Consider the following 17,285-nt stretch of genomic DNA (forward strand, 5'->3'; position numbering starts at 1 on the left):
GTATTTTTGATACTGTTGCAAAGCTACTAAAAAGCAGCATTCCCCATGAGAGGATGCTTTTCACTTCAGCAGTGATAAATTCATGAACTTCTTTGATGAAAAGATCATGATCATTAGAAAGCAAATTACAGACTCCTCTTTAAATCTGCGTATTTCTCCAAAGCTCAGTTGTCGTGAGTCTGCACAACACTTCCAGGACCTAGGATCAAGGGAGACACTCAAGTGTTTTAATACTATATTTTTTGACACATTGATGAAAATAGTCTTGGCCTCTAAACCTTCAAGTTGCATACTGGACCCTATTCCAACTAATCTACTGAAAGAGCTGCTTCCTGTGCTTGGCCCTCATATGATGAATATAATAAACAGTTCCCTATCCACTTGATGTTGAAAAATCCAAACCTTGACCCAGAAAATATTTTGTTAAACTATTGGCCTATATCGAATCTCCCATTCCGCTCAATTTTTTTTGTAATAGATGTTGCACCACAACTCACTGCCTTCCTGAAGACAAACAATGTATGCGAAACGCTTCAGTCTGGTTTTATACCCCATCATAGCACTGAGACTGCACTCGTGAAGGTGGTAAATGACCTTTTAATGGCGTCAGACCAAGGCTCTGCATTTGTCCTTGTGCTCCTAGACCTTAGTGTTGCTTTTGATACCATCAATCGCCACATATTTTTGGAGAGATTGGAAACCCAAATTGGTCTACATGGACAAGTTCTGGCCTGGTTTAGATCTTATCTGTCGGAAAGATATCAGTTTGTCTCTGTGGATGGTTTGTCTTCTGACAAATCAACTGTAAATGTCGGTGTTCCTCAAGGTTCCAGTTTTAGGACCACTATTGTTTTCACTATATATTTGACCTCTTGGTGATGTCATTCGGAAACATAATGTTAACTTTCACTGCTATGCGGACAATACAAAGCTGTACATTTCGATGAAACATGGAAAAGCCCCATAATTGCCCTCCCCGGAAGCCTGTGTTTCAGACACAAGGAAGTAGATGGCGGAAAATGTTTTAATATTAAACTCAGACAAAACAGAGATGCTAGTTCTAGGTCCCAAGAAACAAAGAGATATTATATTGGATCTGACAATTAATCATGATGGTTGTACAGTCGTCTCAAATAAAACTGTGAAGGACCTCAGCGTTACTCTGGACCTCTCTTTTGATGAACATATCAAGAATATTTCAAGAACAGCTTTTTTCCATCATCGTAACATTGCAAAAATGAGAAACTTTCTGCTAAAATCTTGACTAGAACCAAAAACTTTAATCATAGTACTCCAGTGCTAGCCTGTCTACACTGGCTTCCTGTAAAGGCTGGGGCTGATTTCAAGGTTTTATTGCTAACCTACCTATTTTTCCAATTTGGTCCTGCCGTACATACCTACTCGTACGCTATGGTCACAAGATGCAGGCCTCCCAATTGTCCCTAGAATTTCTAAGCAAACAGCTTGAAGCAGGACTTTCTCCTAGAGCTCCATTTTTATAGAATGGTCTGCCTATCTATGTGAGAGACGCAGACTTGGTCTCGACCTTTAACCTTTCTGGCGGATGTTCCACTAGTGACCCATCTCGACAACATCCGGTTGAAATACAGAAATTGAAATATAGAAATAGTCATAATAAACATTCATAAAAAATACAAGTGTTATACATCGGTTTAAAGATGAACCTTTTGTTAATCCAGCCGCTTTGTCAGATTTCAAAAAGGCTTTACGGCGAAAGCATACCATGCGATTATCTGAGGACAGCGATTCGCTTACAAAAGCATACAAACATTTTACAACCAAGTAAAGGAATTACAAAAGTCAGAAATAGCGCTAAAATGAATCACTTACCTTTGAAGATCTTCATATGGTTGCAGTGACAATATTCCCAGCTCCACAATAAATGTTTGTTTTGTTCGATAAAGTCCCTCTTTAAACCCCCAAAACTCTATTTGTTGGCGCTTTTTGTTCAGTAATCCATTGGCTCCAAGGAGGTCAAAACATGCAGACAAATACATATTAATAGTACCGGTAAAGTTTGATGAAACATGTCAAACGATGTTTAGAATTAATCCTCAGGTTATCAATTGTCTAAATAATCGATAATATTTCAACTGGACAATAGCGTATTTAATAGAAAGGAAAAACAACAAAGGGCGCGCAATCGTTCACGCTTGCAAACCAGCTCTGCATTCTTCCTCAGTTCACTGACAAAAAGGGTCTAATTCTTCTTTATTTTTCAGAAAATAAGCCTGAAACAATGTCTAAAGACGGTTGACATTTAGTGGAAGTCATAGGAACTGCAATCTGGGTCCTAACCCATTAGATACGGTATATGCATTCAATGGAAAATACCCACATCAAAAAAATCCCACTTCCTGGATGGATTTTCCTCAGGGTTTTGCCTGCCATATCAGTTCTGTTATACTCACAGACATTATCTTAACAGTTTTGCATATTCTAGCTTCTGGGCCTGAGTAACAGGCAGTTTACTTTGGGCACGCTTCTCATCCAGACGTTGAAATACTGCCCCCAAGCCATAAGAAGTTTTCAGTCTTTATTGAAGACTCATCTCTTCAGTAGGTCCTATAATTGAGTGTAGTCTGGCCCAGGGGTGTGAAGGGCCCAAGGTACTGTAGCGACGAACCACCCTTGTTGTCTCTGCCCGGCCAGTTCCTCTCTCTCCACTGGGATTCTCTGCCTCTACCCTCTTCCATGCCGTCCCTAGGAGGGGTGCGTCACTTGAGTGGGTTGAGTCACTGGCGTGTCCTTCCTGTCTGGGTTGGCACCCCCCTCGGGTTTGTGCCGTAGGGGAGATCTTTATGGGCTATACTCGGCCTTGTCTCAGGGTAGTAAGTTGGTGGTTGAAGATATCCCTCTAGTGGTGTGGGGGCTGTTCTTTGGCAAAGTGGGTGGGGTTATATCCTGCCTGTTTGGCCCTGTCCGGGGTTATTGTCGGACAGGGCCACAGTGTCTCCCGGCCCCTCCTGTCTCAGCCTCCATTATTTATGCTGCAATAGTTTGTGTCGGGGGGCGAGGGTCAGTCTGTTATATCTGGAGTATTTCTCCTTTCTCATCCAGTGTCCTGTGTGAATTTAAGTATGCTCCCTCTAATTCTCTCGCTCTCGGGGGACCATGCCCCAGGACTACCTGGCCTGATGACTCCTTGCTGTCCCCAGTCCACCTGGTCATGCTGCTGCTCCAGTTTCAACTGTCCTGCCTGGACTCTCTCTACTGCACCTGCTGTCTCTAACTCTGAATGATCGGCTATGTAAAGCTAACTTACATTTACTCCTTAGGTGCTTACCTGTTGCACCCTCTACAACCACTGTGATTATTATTATCTGACTCTGCTGGTCATCTATACACATTTGAACATCTTGGCCATAATCTGTTATAATCCCCACTCGGCACAGCCAGAAGAGGACTGGCCACCCCTCAGAGCCTGGTTCCTCTCTAGGTTTCTTCCTAAGTTCTGGCCTTTCTATGGAGTATTTCCTAGCCACCGTGCTTCTACATCTGCATTGCTTGCTGTTTGGGCTTTTAGGCTGGGTTTCTGTACAGCACTTTGTGACATTGGCTGATGTAAAAAACAAAGGCTTTATAAATCAATTTCATTGATTGATTGATTAATACTGGCTGTCTTTGACAGTATTGGTTGAATGAGTTCACAGTCTTGTTGTGCATACCAGAATATGTTTTATCACTGACAGTTCCAGAAGAATCTGATTAACATAAGATTCAGAAGATTTCCCACACCTCCAAGCTCTGTCCACATGGCACCAAAATAATGTTGTCTCAACTGGAAAAAAGGCAGCACTACAGATTGATTGCCTATCTATCTGGAGCTCCAGCTCATTCTCAATCCTTGCTGAAAGTTCGATCAGATAGCACCCCATCTCTGGCTCCTTGCCTAGAGGTACTCTGTATTTTCAGCCCAATGATACCCATCACCCTTAGACATGTCTTAGATTACAGCAAAAAGAGCCTCAGGCCTTTTTCATACTGAAAGTCTAATCCACCACCCCTTGTTTTCTATTTCTCCTTAGCCTCTGGGATCTCCTCGCCCCCCTCAACTCCTCCAACGCAGTCCGTCAAGCAGCCACCGGCGTTCCTGCTGGAGGCCTATCGGAGTGAGCCGGAGAGGCCGGAGGCACGGATGCGCTCCTACTCTTCCCCGCCAGACACCGGGCAACGCTTCAGTCTACCCTGCACCAAACCACCCATGACTCCCTCCGCCCCCATCTCTACCTCACAATCACAACCAGTGAGTACTACCCCACTGCTAAAACACCCCTAAACATCCCATTGAAATAGGGTGCAACTGAACAGTCTAACTCATATTCCTCTTCTTCAACTGCACTGATCTGACAACACAGGATAGTTGAAAGCAATACGGCAATGATTGGTTTTCACTTCTCCTCTCAGATGAGTGCAGTTGAGGAGAGGAAGCCAACTGAAGACTATTGAGATTCACCTATAAAGTCAGCCCTGGTGGTTGTCCCCTCCTGTTATGCATGGATGGAAAGCAACAACTCACGGCACAATGCCTTTTCCCCCGCATGTGACCTAATTTTTGGTGTAAGCCTATGTACTGACATGTACAGTGCATTCGGAAAGTATTGAGACAACTTCCCTTTTATCACATTTTGTTATGCAATCTTAATTCTAAAATGCATTTAAAAAAATGTCCTCGTCAATGTACATACAATAGCCCATAATGACAAAGCGAAAACAGGTTTTTAGAAATGTCTGAATACCTTATTTACATAAGTATTCAGGCACCTATGAGACTCGAAATTGAGCTCAGGTGCATCCTGTTCCCATTGATCTCCCTTGAAAGGTTTCTACACCTTGACTGGAGTCTACCTGTGGTAAATTCAATTGATTGGACATGATTTGGAAAGGCACCTGTCTATATAAGGTCTCGCAGATCTGACAGTGCATGTCAGAGCAAAAACCAAGCCATGAGGTCAAAGGAATTGTCCGTAGAGCTCCGAGACAGGATTGTTTCGAGGCACAGATCTGGGGAAGGGTACGATAAAATAATTCCGGATTGAAGATCCCCAAGAAGAACATCCCAGAAGGACAACCATCCCTGCAGCACTCCACCAATCAGGCATTTAGGGTGGAGTGGCCAGACAGAAGCCACTCCTCAGTAAAAGGCACATGACAGCCCACTTGGAGTTTGCCAAAAAGCACCCAAAGGACTCTCCGACCATGAGAAACAAGATTCTCTAGTCTGATGAAACCAAGATTGAACTCCTTGGCCTGAATGCCAAGCGTCACATCTGGAGGAAACTAGGCAATATCCCTACGGTGAAGCATGGTAGTGGCAGCATCATGCTGTGGGGATGTTTTTCAGCGGCAGGGACGGGGAGACTAGTCAGGATCGAGGGAAAGATGAACAGAGCAAAGTACAGAGAGTTCCTTGTTGAAAACCTTCTCAGGACCTCAGACTAGAGCGAAGATTCACCATCCAACAGGACAACAACCCTAAGCACACGGCCAGGACAACACAGAGGCTTTGGGACATGTCTCTGAATGTCCTTGAGTGGTCCAGCCAGAGCCCGGACTTGAACCTGATCAAACATCTCTAGAGAGACCTGAAAATAGCTGTGCAGCGACGCTCCCCATTCAACCTGAAAAAGCTTGAGAGGATCTGCAGAGAAGAATGGGAGAAAATACAGGTGTGCCAAGCTTGTAGCTTCATACCAAAGAAGAATCAAGGCTGTAATCGCCCAAAGGTGCTTCAACAAAGTACTGAGTAAAGGGTCTGAATACTTATGTGATTTTAAAGAACATTTGCATAAATTTCTAAAAACCTGCTTTTACTTTGTGATTATGGTATTTTGTGTAGATGTGAAAAAATAAACATTTTAATCAATATTGAAATGAGTAACGTAACAAAATGTGGAAAAAGTCAATATGTCTGAAAACTTTATGAATGCACTGTATGTGTAACTAACTAACTAACTAACTAACTAACTAACTAACTAACTAACTAACTAACTAACTAACTAACTAACTAACTAACACACACACACACCAATTATTTAGTCATTCTTTTTTTGTGTGTACATTTTATTTTGTATATATTGTACCAGTCAAGTTTGGACACACCTATACATTCCAGAGTTTTTCTTGATTTTTTACTATTTTCTATATTGTAGAATAGTGAAGATTTCAAAATGATGAAATATCACATATGGAATCATGTAAACAAATCAAAATATATTTGAGATTCTTCAAAGTAGCCACCCTTTGCCTTGACAGCTTTATACACTCTTGGCATTCTCTCACCTGGAATGCATTTCAATTAACAGGTGTGCATTAAGTTAATTTGTGGAATTTCTTTCCTTCTTAGTGTGTTTGAGACAATCAGTTGTGTTGTGACAAGGTAGCGGTGGTATACAGAAGATAGTTCTATTTGGTAAAAGACCAAGTCCATATTATGGCAAGGACAGCTCAAATAAGCAAAGAGAAAAAACAGTCCATCATTACTTTAAGACATGAAGGTCAGTCAGTCCAGAAAATTTCAAGAACTTTGACGGTTTCTTTAAGTGCAGTTGCAAAAACTATCAAGCGCTATGATGAAACTGGTTCTCATGAGGACCGCCACATGAAAGGAAGACCCAGAGTAACCTCCGCTGCAGAGGATAAGCTCATTATCCTCAGTTACTTGACTGAGGATACCAGAAATTGCAGCACAAATAAATGCTTCAAAGAGTTCAAGTAACAGACACATCTCAACATGAACTGTTCAAAGGAGACTACCTGAATTAGGCCTCCATGGTCGAATTGCTGCAAAGAAACCACTACTAAAGGACACCAATAAGAAGAAGAGACTTGCTTGGGCCAAGAAACACGTGCAATGGACATTAGACTAGTGGAAATCTGTCATTTGGTCTGATGAGACCAAATTGGAGATTTTTGGTTCCAACCACCTTCCCTTTGTGAGACGCAGAGTAGGTGAACCAAGGATCTCCCCATGTGTGGTTCCCACCGTGAAGCATGGAGGAAGAGGTGTGATGGTGTGGGGGTGGTGACACTGTCAGTGATTTATTTTGAATTCAAGGCAGACTTAAACCAGCATGGCTACCACAGTATTCTGCAGTGATACGCCATCCCATCTGGTTTTCACTTAGCGGGACTATCATTTGTTTTTCAACAGGAAAATGACCCAACACACCTCCAGGCTGTGTAAGGGCTATTTGACCAAGAAGGGGAGTGATTGAGTGCTGCATCAGACGACTTGGCCTCCACAATCACCCGACCTCAACCCAATTGAGATGGTTTGGGATGAGTTGGACCGCAGAGTGAAGGAAAAGGAGCCAACAAGTGCTCAGAATATGTGGGAACTCCTCCAAGACTGTTGGAAAATTATTCCAGGTGAAGCTGGTTGAGAGAATGCCAAGAGTGTGCAAAACTGTCAACAACTTTGACGAATCTGAAATCTAAAATATATTTTGAGTCATCACTTTTTTTGTTACTACATGATTCCATATTTTTGATGTCTTCACTATTATTCTAGAATGTAGAAAATAATGTTTTTAAATGTAAATTGTAAAGTATTTTTGTCAGTAATGTATTTTTTGTTATGTGTCAGACAGGTAGACTAGCTGCCGCCTTATTGTGCATCCCATCTGTGAATGCAGTGTAGTGGCAAGACCTGGGTCAAATATGGAGGTCAAATTCTTTCAACCTAGAGTTGCCTTGTAATTTGAAAAACTGTCCATGGAAACCTGTTAGCTTCTATAGTGGCAGGAAGATGCTGAATTGTATTTAGAATGGTTTGGGCAAACCCTCTAAGGAACTGAAAGCAGAGGGTATCCAATACATACAGTCTAGTCCATAGCTCGGTTAAGACAGGTTAAACCAGGGGTACTTAACTCTTACCCCACGAAGTCCGGAGCCTGCTGGTTTTCTGTTCTACCTGATAATTAATTGGACACACCATGTGTCCCTGGTCTAAATCAGTCCATGATGAGGGGAACAATGAAAAATGCAGTGGAACTGGCTTAGAGGTCCAGAGTTCAGTTTGAGGGGGTTAAACTCTGCTCAATAGTCCTAATCTGATTTGTGCTGCTGTCTTTCTCTCACTCTCATTTATTTATTCACTCAGTCACCCCTCTCTCTCTTTCAAATGTGCTGTTTTCACATTTGGTCCCTTGAAAAAGTCAGAATGTCCAAGGGCAAAATTGACTTGTCGTCTCCCGCATAGGCCATCTCTGCAGGGTTTAATGGCTTTACTCAGCAGATGTTAATGGCAAGCCAACATCACTCCTCTGAGGGCTGAAGACTGTGGTCTCAGTTTCCCCCAATTTACACACATGTGCGCACAGGCACACAGACAGACAGACAGACAGACAGACAGACAGACAGACAGACAGACAGACAGACAGACAGACAGACAGACAGACAGACAGACAGACATTGGTTTCTGAGTGCAGAGTGCTTGTTGTATGATGGTGTCCATATAGGGTTTAAACTTGCTACAGCTGTACAATATGACTTGAGACATTTTTATTCTTGACTGTGTAGTGAAGTCGTTTGTGCTTTGTACAGTTAGGCTAAGCACTGGAGTTGTGTGCGGGCATGACTCCATAGAAAGCTGAGGCTCAGTAAGGTACAAAGAGCATTTTGTTCATCCTCCAGCAGTTTTAATTGGTTATTTAACTTGAATTAAATTGTTTTGTCCCCGTGAAATTGCCTCTCATAAATCCTCACAAGGGTTTGGTGTCCCTCTATCTCTGCCAAGTGACTCACCGGTTTTACATAGCCAGTGGAGAGACACTAGCCTGCTCCCAGATCAGTTTGTACTATCTTGCAAACTTCTATGGTCATTGTCATGCTGTTTGCCATGGCAATGACAATGGCAGTTGGCAAGATGGCTCAAACAGATCTGGGACCAGGCTAGAGGGACTAGATGACAACCACAATGCTCAACACCTTCTAGAGATATCTCAAAAGTCTCATCTCTATCTTTCTCTCCTCCTATAGATAACTTTCCGCATTCCACACTTCACTGTTTTAATATTACACCGACACCAAAGTGTTGATTGATCATGGGACGTTCTACATCGTGAAGTGTGAGTCTGAAGAATGTGTTGTCATCTGCATAGAATTTAATGAATCACTGCATCAACATGGCCTCCTTGGTAGATTCATTTGTAAACGGGAAGACACTCCGTTCAGCTTTGCCTTGAAATTAAACAAGAATGTGAAAAATGTAAACAATGTGAAAAGTTTTCAATCATTTCCACATATCGTTTGATTTGGGTGAAACACTGGAGATGAGTACGAGTAAATGACTCGTGCTCCACATCCACACCTTTACTCTGAGCTGTTCAAAAATAACGACAAGAGACATAATTTGTTCTGATAGACATAACCAAACATTTCAAAAGCAGTTACAGCTCTTACTAAATATTCACATCAAAGTTTGACTTCTTACAGTGTTAAGTGTTTTAGGTCATTTGTTTTCCTCTAAAACAGTTCTCATGGTTTGTTCTCCAATGAGTTCTGGTGAAGTTGGGGCAGCTTGTTTTGCTCACCAGAGCTTCTGTTTGTCTGACACGCCCAATGAGTCATCCCAGAGGAATTTGGTTATGATGGCCTAACCCCCCCCTCTCCTCCAACCCAGATGTTCTGCACATTTCTGCATGCCACCTACTACACCTCTGCCAAAACAAACCAGACTAATCAGAATTGACTGGCCCTCTAATGTATAATTGTTCAGTCATACATCCACTCTCACCTAGCGCTTTTCAGCTTCCTATGATAGCTGCAGACCAAGAGCTGTTCATGTTCATAGGATAAATCGTTTTGGAGCACTAATGTTAATATTTTGAAGCATTGTTTGTCCCTCTAACATGTACAGTGTACAATGAGCTTAGATTGTGTTTGAAAAAGTTTGTTCCCATTTGGTGATAATGAACTTGATCCATTGAACACCTGTGAAGCCATAAGGTTGTACTTCCCACAATGCCCTCTGTTGGGTATGCTTCAGGTGAGAGCAATGATTGTGTGTAGTCCTGTGTTGTTTTTACAGGGGTTTCACAGAGCCACACATGAAAGGATCCAGTGCGTGTTTGAGTTCAGCCAGGCATGTTCACTTGCAGACACAAATCAATACCTTGTCCTCTGTGTAAATCATACAAGACATTTAAGAGGTGTGGCTCTTCCAGCTTCTTCATTTGATCACACATAGACGTAAGAACACATAGAGGTATGCAAACAGCAAAGGTATAGTTTTTAGCATATACAAAGAGTTCTGACTGTTTGTGTAGTAACTGATGGTTATCTTGCCCTGGTTGGCAGTACTTAACACTGCAAATTCATCCATTTTAGTATGCACAGTTTTCTAACTTTTTAAAACCTTTTTTTAAAGCTAGGCTACACATTACAAAGCACTATGGTGGTATTTTTGGGGACATATGGGCATGCCATGTAAACTAGTACAATTGAGTGTCCTGATTGTGGATCACAGTTGCTTTGGATTCTTCACATGGGCCCATATACAGCCTAGTCGTCATCATTATAATCATCAATCGCTACCTGAGAAGTCAGGACACTTGTGACTTTGCGCTGCTAAGCAACATCTGGTGTCAGCAAATGTCTTTAAAAAAAATATATATTAGGGGTAATACAATGACTGATTGTGAACCAATTGCAGTGGCAAAATAAATGTTAAGCACATGACAAGATTAACCAACTAATGATCCTTCAGTGCATTTAAATCAATACACTTTATAGTGTAGCCTACGCATCACTAAAATGCAGATATATCATTGTTAAACTGATAACCCCCGGAAACATATTTAGCATTATTTTGTAGTGTGCGTGTACGTACAGTGTAGCTTGTCTCTCCAATTAGGCAGTTTGGATTCGATGGATACACTCAGAGGCTTTTTGGAGTACCGGCGTGACGCGGTTTACAGAGCTTTACAACATCTTTCATCCCCCAAACACAAATGTGGAGCTCATTTAGAACATCCATTAATTTAAAGTTCTCTAAAATGTCGCAGGCGAGCACAGTGTGTAGAAGCGTAAGCGCAAACCGAAACAAACGTGTCGTTCACTGCAATTGCAGCAAATTGGAATGTTCCACTTTTACCTGAATAGGGGATTGGTATTTTCCTCTCATATTTTACGTCTCGGGCTCAGGACTAAAGTACTGGATGTAGGCTACCTGAGAATGCGGTCTAGTTTAGTAAAATACGGCTATGCTATTATTTTTTACCAACACAGAGTAAGAAAGGAAATACACGCTTTAGGAAAATCACAGGAGCCTTCTATGCGATAAACGTTTGGACTGTGTTTCTCGTTTTCGTGTTGGCACACCACTGCACAAGAGGGGAGTTTCTCACCCAGCGACTGTCAAATCAGTAGCAGTTGGGAAGTCTAGTTGCAACGTGGGAAGGCTACATTTTAGGAGCAGCTAATTGACTATCCTTTACTTCTTGTCTACAGGTCGACAGTTTAGTTGAAACCATGCTGAAGAAACTTGAGCTAGAAGATGAAGGTAAGCTCTTTGGAACTGTGTTTTTTAACTAGTAGACCTGCAAATCCATTCATAACCTTTTGCCAGCTGACAAGGTAATGCATCGGCCAAATAGTTATCAGAATGATGTATGATATACTGAACAAAAATTTTCACGCAACATGTAAAGTGTTGCTCCCATGTTTCATGAGCTGAAATAAACTATCCTATACATTTTCCAAACGCACAAAGTTTCTCTCAAATTGTGAACAAATTTGACAAAAGGCCACTCTAAAATGTACAGTTTTGTCAAACAACACAATGCCACAGAAGTCTCAAGTTGAGGGAGCATGCAATTTGGCATGTTGACTGCTGTCCACTAGAGCTGTTGCCAGATCATTTAATGTTAATTTCTTCACCATAAGGTGCCTCCAATGTTGTTTTAGAGAATTTGGCAGTATATCCAACCGGCCTCATAACTGCAGACCACCTGTGTGTGTGTGTGTGTGTGTGTGTGTGTGTGTGTGTGTGTGTGTGTGTGTGTGTGTGTGTGTGTGTGTGAGCGGTGGGGTTATGGTGTGGGCAGGCATAAAATACGGACAAGAAACGCAATTGGCTTTTATCAATGGCAATTTGAATGCACAGAGATCCCGTGACGAGATACTGAGACCCATTATCGTTTGCCATTCATCCACCACCATCACCTCATGGTTCAGCATAATAATGCATGGCCCCATTTCGCAAGGTTCTGTAGACAATTCCTGGAAGCTGAAAATGTCCCATTTATTTCCATGGCCTGCATACTCACCAGACATGTCACCCAATGAGCATGTTTGGGATGCTCTGGATCGAAGTGTTCAACAGCGTGTTTCAGTTCCCGCCAATATCCAGCAACTTCGCACAGCCATTGAAAAGGAGTGAGACAACATTCCACAGGTATCTGTGACCAACAGATGCACATCTGCATTCAGTTATGTGCAATACATAGATTAGGGCCTTATTTATTTATCCTCCTTGTGACTCAGTAAAATCTTTCATATTGTTGTATGTTTTTGCGTTATGTTTTTTGTTCAGTGTAGATTTGATGATTTCTATGTAATTAGCCCTAAACTATACTATAGTTTAGCCCATTGATGATTGAATCTTCCAATCACTTTAAAAGTAGGCCTACATGATGCCTTTAAGTCATGTCATCTACGCATTTAGTGGTCAATTAATTTTCCCGGCAGCCCATGGATCATATTTTATTCTTGTGCTGTAGCCTAATATTAAAACCATATAATGTTAACCCATTTTTTTTGTGCATGCATAGGCTACATGTGCTGCATTGTGAATATATCAAAGGTGGAACCGAGCTGTATACCAGCTATGTAGCCCATCGTTATATCCATGTATAGAAGCTTTACTGGATGGGCAGGGACGTCATTGTGATCATGAAGGGGATTCCGTCCGTGGTGGGTGGGCGGGGCCTAGTTCGCTGTCGTCCCTGCTAATCTGTTGGCTGCCTCCAGCCCCAATGTGATGTTCAGTTTGGCAGCAATCTCACATACAGCGCTGCAGCTTGCTTAGACCAGTGTTTCCTCATTTGTCCACTGGATGGCGAGTCATGCCCGTTCTATACTTCACGTCTCTATCTGCAACTGTTCTGAACTAAGAACAATCCATGGATTTTTCACGATTTGCCTTCGTGGACTCTGGAGGAGTGCTTAGAATAGCCTGGCTTACATTATGCACGATCATGTTCATTGACGTGGTTGTCTTCATACAGGGTGCCCTGTGTAGCGTTCTATGTGATCCTTTTTCCTGTGCCAGCAGCTCTCATTCTGCGTTGCGTCACATTGCACAGCATGCATCGTACACGCAGCGCAGTCAGTAGACATGCTGCTTGCTTCACAGATCATGGTGTGTGGGGGAAGGGGGGGTTGAGTTAGCAGGTTGAGATATAGGAAATCATTGGATGAAAGTTCTGCTTGCTGGGCCCATTCATAGAGGTGCTGTTTAGTGGATGATTGCCTTAGTAGAACTAAATTTGATACTAAATATACATTTCTGAAAATAATACGGACATCAGAAAGAGATTGATAAACTTGAGAACAATGACAAAGTTTATCACGTTTCTGTAGATATGTGGCCAGAGTTATAATCTTTTACAGTGACAGTTGCAAAATAAACGTGCCAAGTTCTTAATAGACCATTCTAATGGAAATAGACTTGATATCTGACTCCATAAATGGATCAACATCAGACATCTCTCTCAATCCTATTTATACTGTATGTTTTTCCTCCCCGTGTTATATAAATTAAGCCACAAATATTAGCCTACCGGATGATTGGCTATGTGGGATAATAGGCAGACTACTACTACCTTCTTTCCACGTTGGTCAAATATGAATCATTGAGGCTCTTCAAAATGGCTGATGGCTGGAGTGTCATTCCTGTGCTCAGTGGTAAATCTAAATGCTCAGAGCAGTTTTACTGGGAGGTTGTTTGGGCCGCTTATTCGGTGTGTGTGATGGTGAGGCAATGGCTTTGGGCAGCAGCCATTTATATTTCAAAGCCTACCTTCAAACTCAGTGCCTCTTTGCTTGACATCATGGGAAAATCAAAAGAAATCAGCAAGACCTCAGAAATAAAAATTGTAGACCTCCACAAGTCTGTTTCATCCTTGTGAGCAATTTCCAAAAGCCTGAATGTACCACATTCACCTGTACAAACAATAGTACGCAAATATAAACACCATTGGACCATGCAGCCGTCATACAGCTCAGGAAGGAGACGCCTAGAGATTAAAGTACTTTGGTGCGAAAAGTGCAAATTAATCGCAAAACAACAGCGAAGGACCGTGTGAAGATGCTGGCGGAAACTGGTACAAAAGTATCTATAACCACAGGAAAATGTGTCCTATATTGACATAACCTGAAAGGCCGCTCAGCAAGGAAGAAGCCACAGCTCCAAAACCTGCATAAAAAGCCAGACTACGGTTTGCAACTGCAGATGGGAACAAAGATTGTGCTTTTTGGAGAAATGTCCGCTGGTCTGATGATACAAAAATAGAACTGTTTGGCCATAATGACCATCGTTATGTTTGGAGGAAAAAGGGGAGGCTTGCAAGCCGAAGAACACCATCCCAACCGTGAAGCATGGGGGTGGCAGTGTCATGTTGTGGGGGTGCTTTGCTGCAGGAGGGACTGGTGCATTTCACAAAATGGATGGCAACATGAGGGAGGAAAATTGTTGATATATTGAAGCAACATCTCAAGACATCAGTCAGGAAGTTAAAGCTTGGTCATAAATGGGTCTTCCAAATAGACAATGACCACAAGCATACTTCCAAAGTTGTGGCAAAATGGCTTAAGGACAACAAAGACAAGGTATTTGAGTGGCCATCACAAAGCCCTGACCTCAATCCTACAGAATTTGTAGGCAGAACTGCAAGCGTGTGTGAGCAAGGCCTACAAACCTGACTCAGTTACACCAGCTGTCAGGAGGAATGGGCCAAAATTCATCCAACTTATTGTGGGAAGCTTGTAGAAGGCCACCCAAAACATTTGACCCAAGTTAAACAATTTAAAGGCAATGCTACCAAATACCAAGTGAGTGTATGTAACCTTCTGACCCACTGGGAATGTGATGAACGGAATAAAAGCTGAAATAAATCATTATTCTGACATGTCACATTCTTAAAATCAAGCGGTGACCCTAACTGACCTAAGACAGTGAATTTTTACTAGGATTAAATGCCAGGAATTGTGAAATACCGATTTTAAATGTATGTGACTAAGGTGTATGTAAACTTCCGACTTCAACTGTATATACCTGGGCTTTGACTATTGGCTAAGGTGTCGACACAGCCCTCAGTCATTGGAACTGATGGGGCTAAAGCCATGGGAGTGGAGCTGTCATTTGTATGCATTTACCCGATACACAGACCGGGAGTTGCAGCAGACGCAGGTGTACAGACAGCGCAGAAGTAAGATGGCAGCGTCGGTACAAATCACAGGCAGAATGTCTGGCAAAGTCCAGACGATGTAGACCAAAGAGTCTAGACTCATTACGGAGATATTTTGGTGTGGGGAGCATGGTTGCACCATCCAACCATAGAAGAAATGACTGCTCTGTTGTCTTGAGGGCATAACAAAAGGCTGTTTTAGTGTATTTTTTTACAGTGAGAATTAGCAGAGAGATTGAGTTTGAATAGTCAGCGTTTGAGACACCAGCTTTCTTAGTTCATTGAATATAACTTTTTAAATTCAAGTCCTTTGAGAAGAGAGGTGATATCAGACACTAAGGATATCACTCACAACGATGTGGAGGTTTTGAGAGATTTCGTATGAAAATGCCTGGGACTACTTCCCCATGTATACTGAAAAAGATATATACGCAACAATTTCAATGATTTTAGTGAGTTACAGTTCATATAAGAAAATCAGTCAATTGAAATAAATTCATTTGGCCCTAATCTATGGATTTCACATGACTGTGCAAGGGCGCAGCCATGGGTGGGCCTGGGAGGGCTGGCCCATCCACTGGGGAGCAAGGCCCAGCCAATCAGAATTTGTTTTTGTTTTTTCCCATGAAAGGGCTTTATTACAGACATAAATAATTATGTTTCATCTTTCTGGTAGGCTGGTCTCAGACGATCCTGCAGGTGAAGAAGCCGACTGTGGAGGTCCTGGGCTGGTGTGGTTACACGTGGTCTGTGGTTTTGAGGCCGGGTGGACAGCAACCTTGGTGGACATTCCTGCAGTCAGCATGCCAATTGCACGCTCCCCTCAACTTGAGACATCTGTGGCGTTGTGACACAGCTGCACATTTTAGTGGCCTTTTATTGTCCCCAGCACAAAGTGCACCTGTGTAATGATGATGCTGTTTAATCAGCTTCTTGGTATACCACACCTGTCAGGTGGATTGATAATCTTGGCAAAGGTGAAATGCTCACTAACAGGGATGTAAATGCATTTTGTGCACAATATATTTAGAGAAATACGCATTAAGCTTACGAGACACATCTGGGGTCTTATTGCGGCTCATGAAACATGGGACCAACACTTTGCATGTTGCGTTTATATATATTTTTTTCAGAGATTATGCCACTGAGATGTGCATAGGACAAATCATAACTCAGTGAACCCCTTTTACCTTCTCATTACTGGTCAAAGCACACATTGTTGTATGACTATTCCTGTTTTGGATATTTTTTGAATATTTTCCCGTAAGAAAGTATAATATCTGCTTTACTTTCAGCTGTTGAAGAATCCGAAAGGGATATCTACATGCGCTTTATGAAGTCACACAAGTGCTACGACATTGTTCCTACCAGCTCCAAGCTTGTTGTTTTTGACACTACTCTGCAAGTAAGTGCTCCGTCTATTAAACATCTCATACTGTATAAAGACGTGTGACGCAAGAAGTTACGCAACATTGTGCTGTAGTCCTTACTGACATAATGTTCCATCTACACCGTGGTCAGTAGGAAACGTATGCGTTGGTTGTTTTATTGACTACAGTAACTTCAAACACAATTGCGTTTTGGCTTAAGCCATGATTCATGTCTGGTTACTAATTGATCTGCTTTGTTAAACAGGTGAACTCTTATGGGCTTGGTTTGAAAAGTTATACACATGTCTCTATGCAGTATTTAACTGCAGTGCAAACATTAGCTGGATACTTAAACATTTTATAAAATATTAAATATAAGCCGGAGATTGACTACTCTAGCCAGAATAGACTATGATATCCTCTCTTTTTCAGTCTATTTCAGATCCTATCTTGAAGCTTGTAACACTTTAAAACCCATAGG

The 17,285-nt window shown here is 42.0% G+C and overlaps 1 protein-coding gene across 6 annotated transcripts in view; it reads left to right on the forward strand.

Moving 5' to 3' along the window:
• LOC123991355 (5'-AMP-activated protein kinase subunit gamma-1-like) overlaps nt 1-17,285 on the forward strand; it is a 126,098-nt gene that overhangs the window by 75,059 nt on the left and 33,754 nt on the right. For 5 of the 6 annotated variants that reach the window (XM_046292864.1, XM_046292861.1, XM_046292860.1 and 2 more), the window contains 3 exons: nt 4,050-4,267; nt 11,476-11,527; nt 16,730-16,839. In XM_046292864.1, coding sequence (XP_046148820.1) covers nt 4,050-4,267; nt 11,476-11,527; nt 16,730-16,839 — 380 coding nt within the window. Of the gene's footprint in view, nt 1-4,049; nt 4,268-11,128; nt 11,360-11,475; nt 11,528-16,729; nt 16,840-17,285 lie in introns of those variants that run through there. The other variant, XM_046292865.1, reaches the window with a different exon arrangement.

Source organism: Oncorhynchus gorbuscha, linkage group LG12, assembly GCF_021184085.1.
Source record: "Oncorhynchus gorbuscha isolate QuinsamMale2020 ecotype Even-year linkage group LG12, OgorEven_v1.0, whole genome shotgun sequence".
NCBI classification, from domain to species: Eukaryota; Metazoa; Chordata; class Actinopteri; order Salmoniformes; family Salmonidae; genus Oncorhynchus; species Oncorhynchus gorbuscha.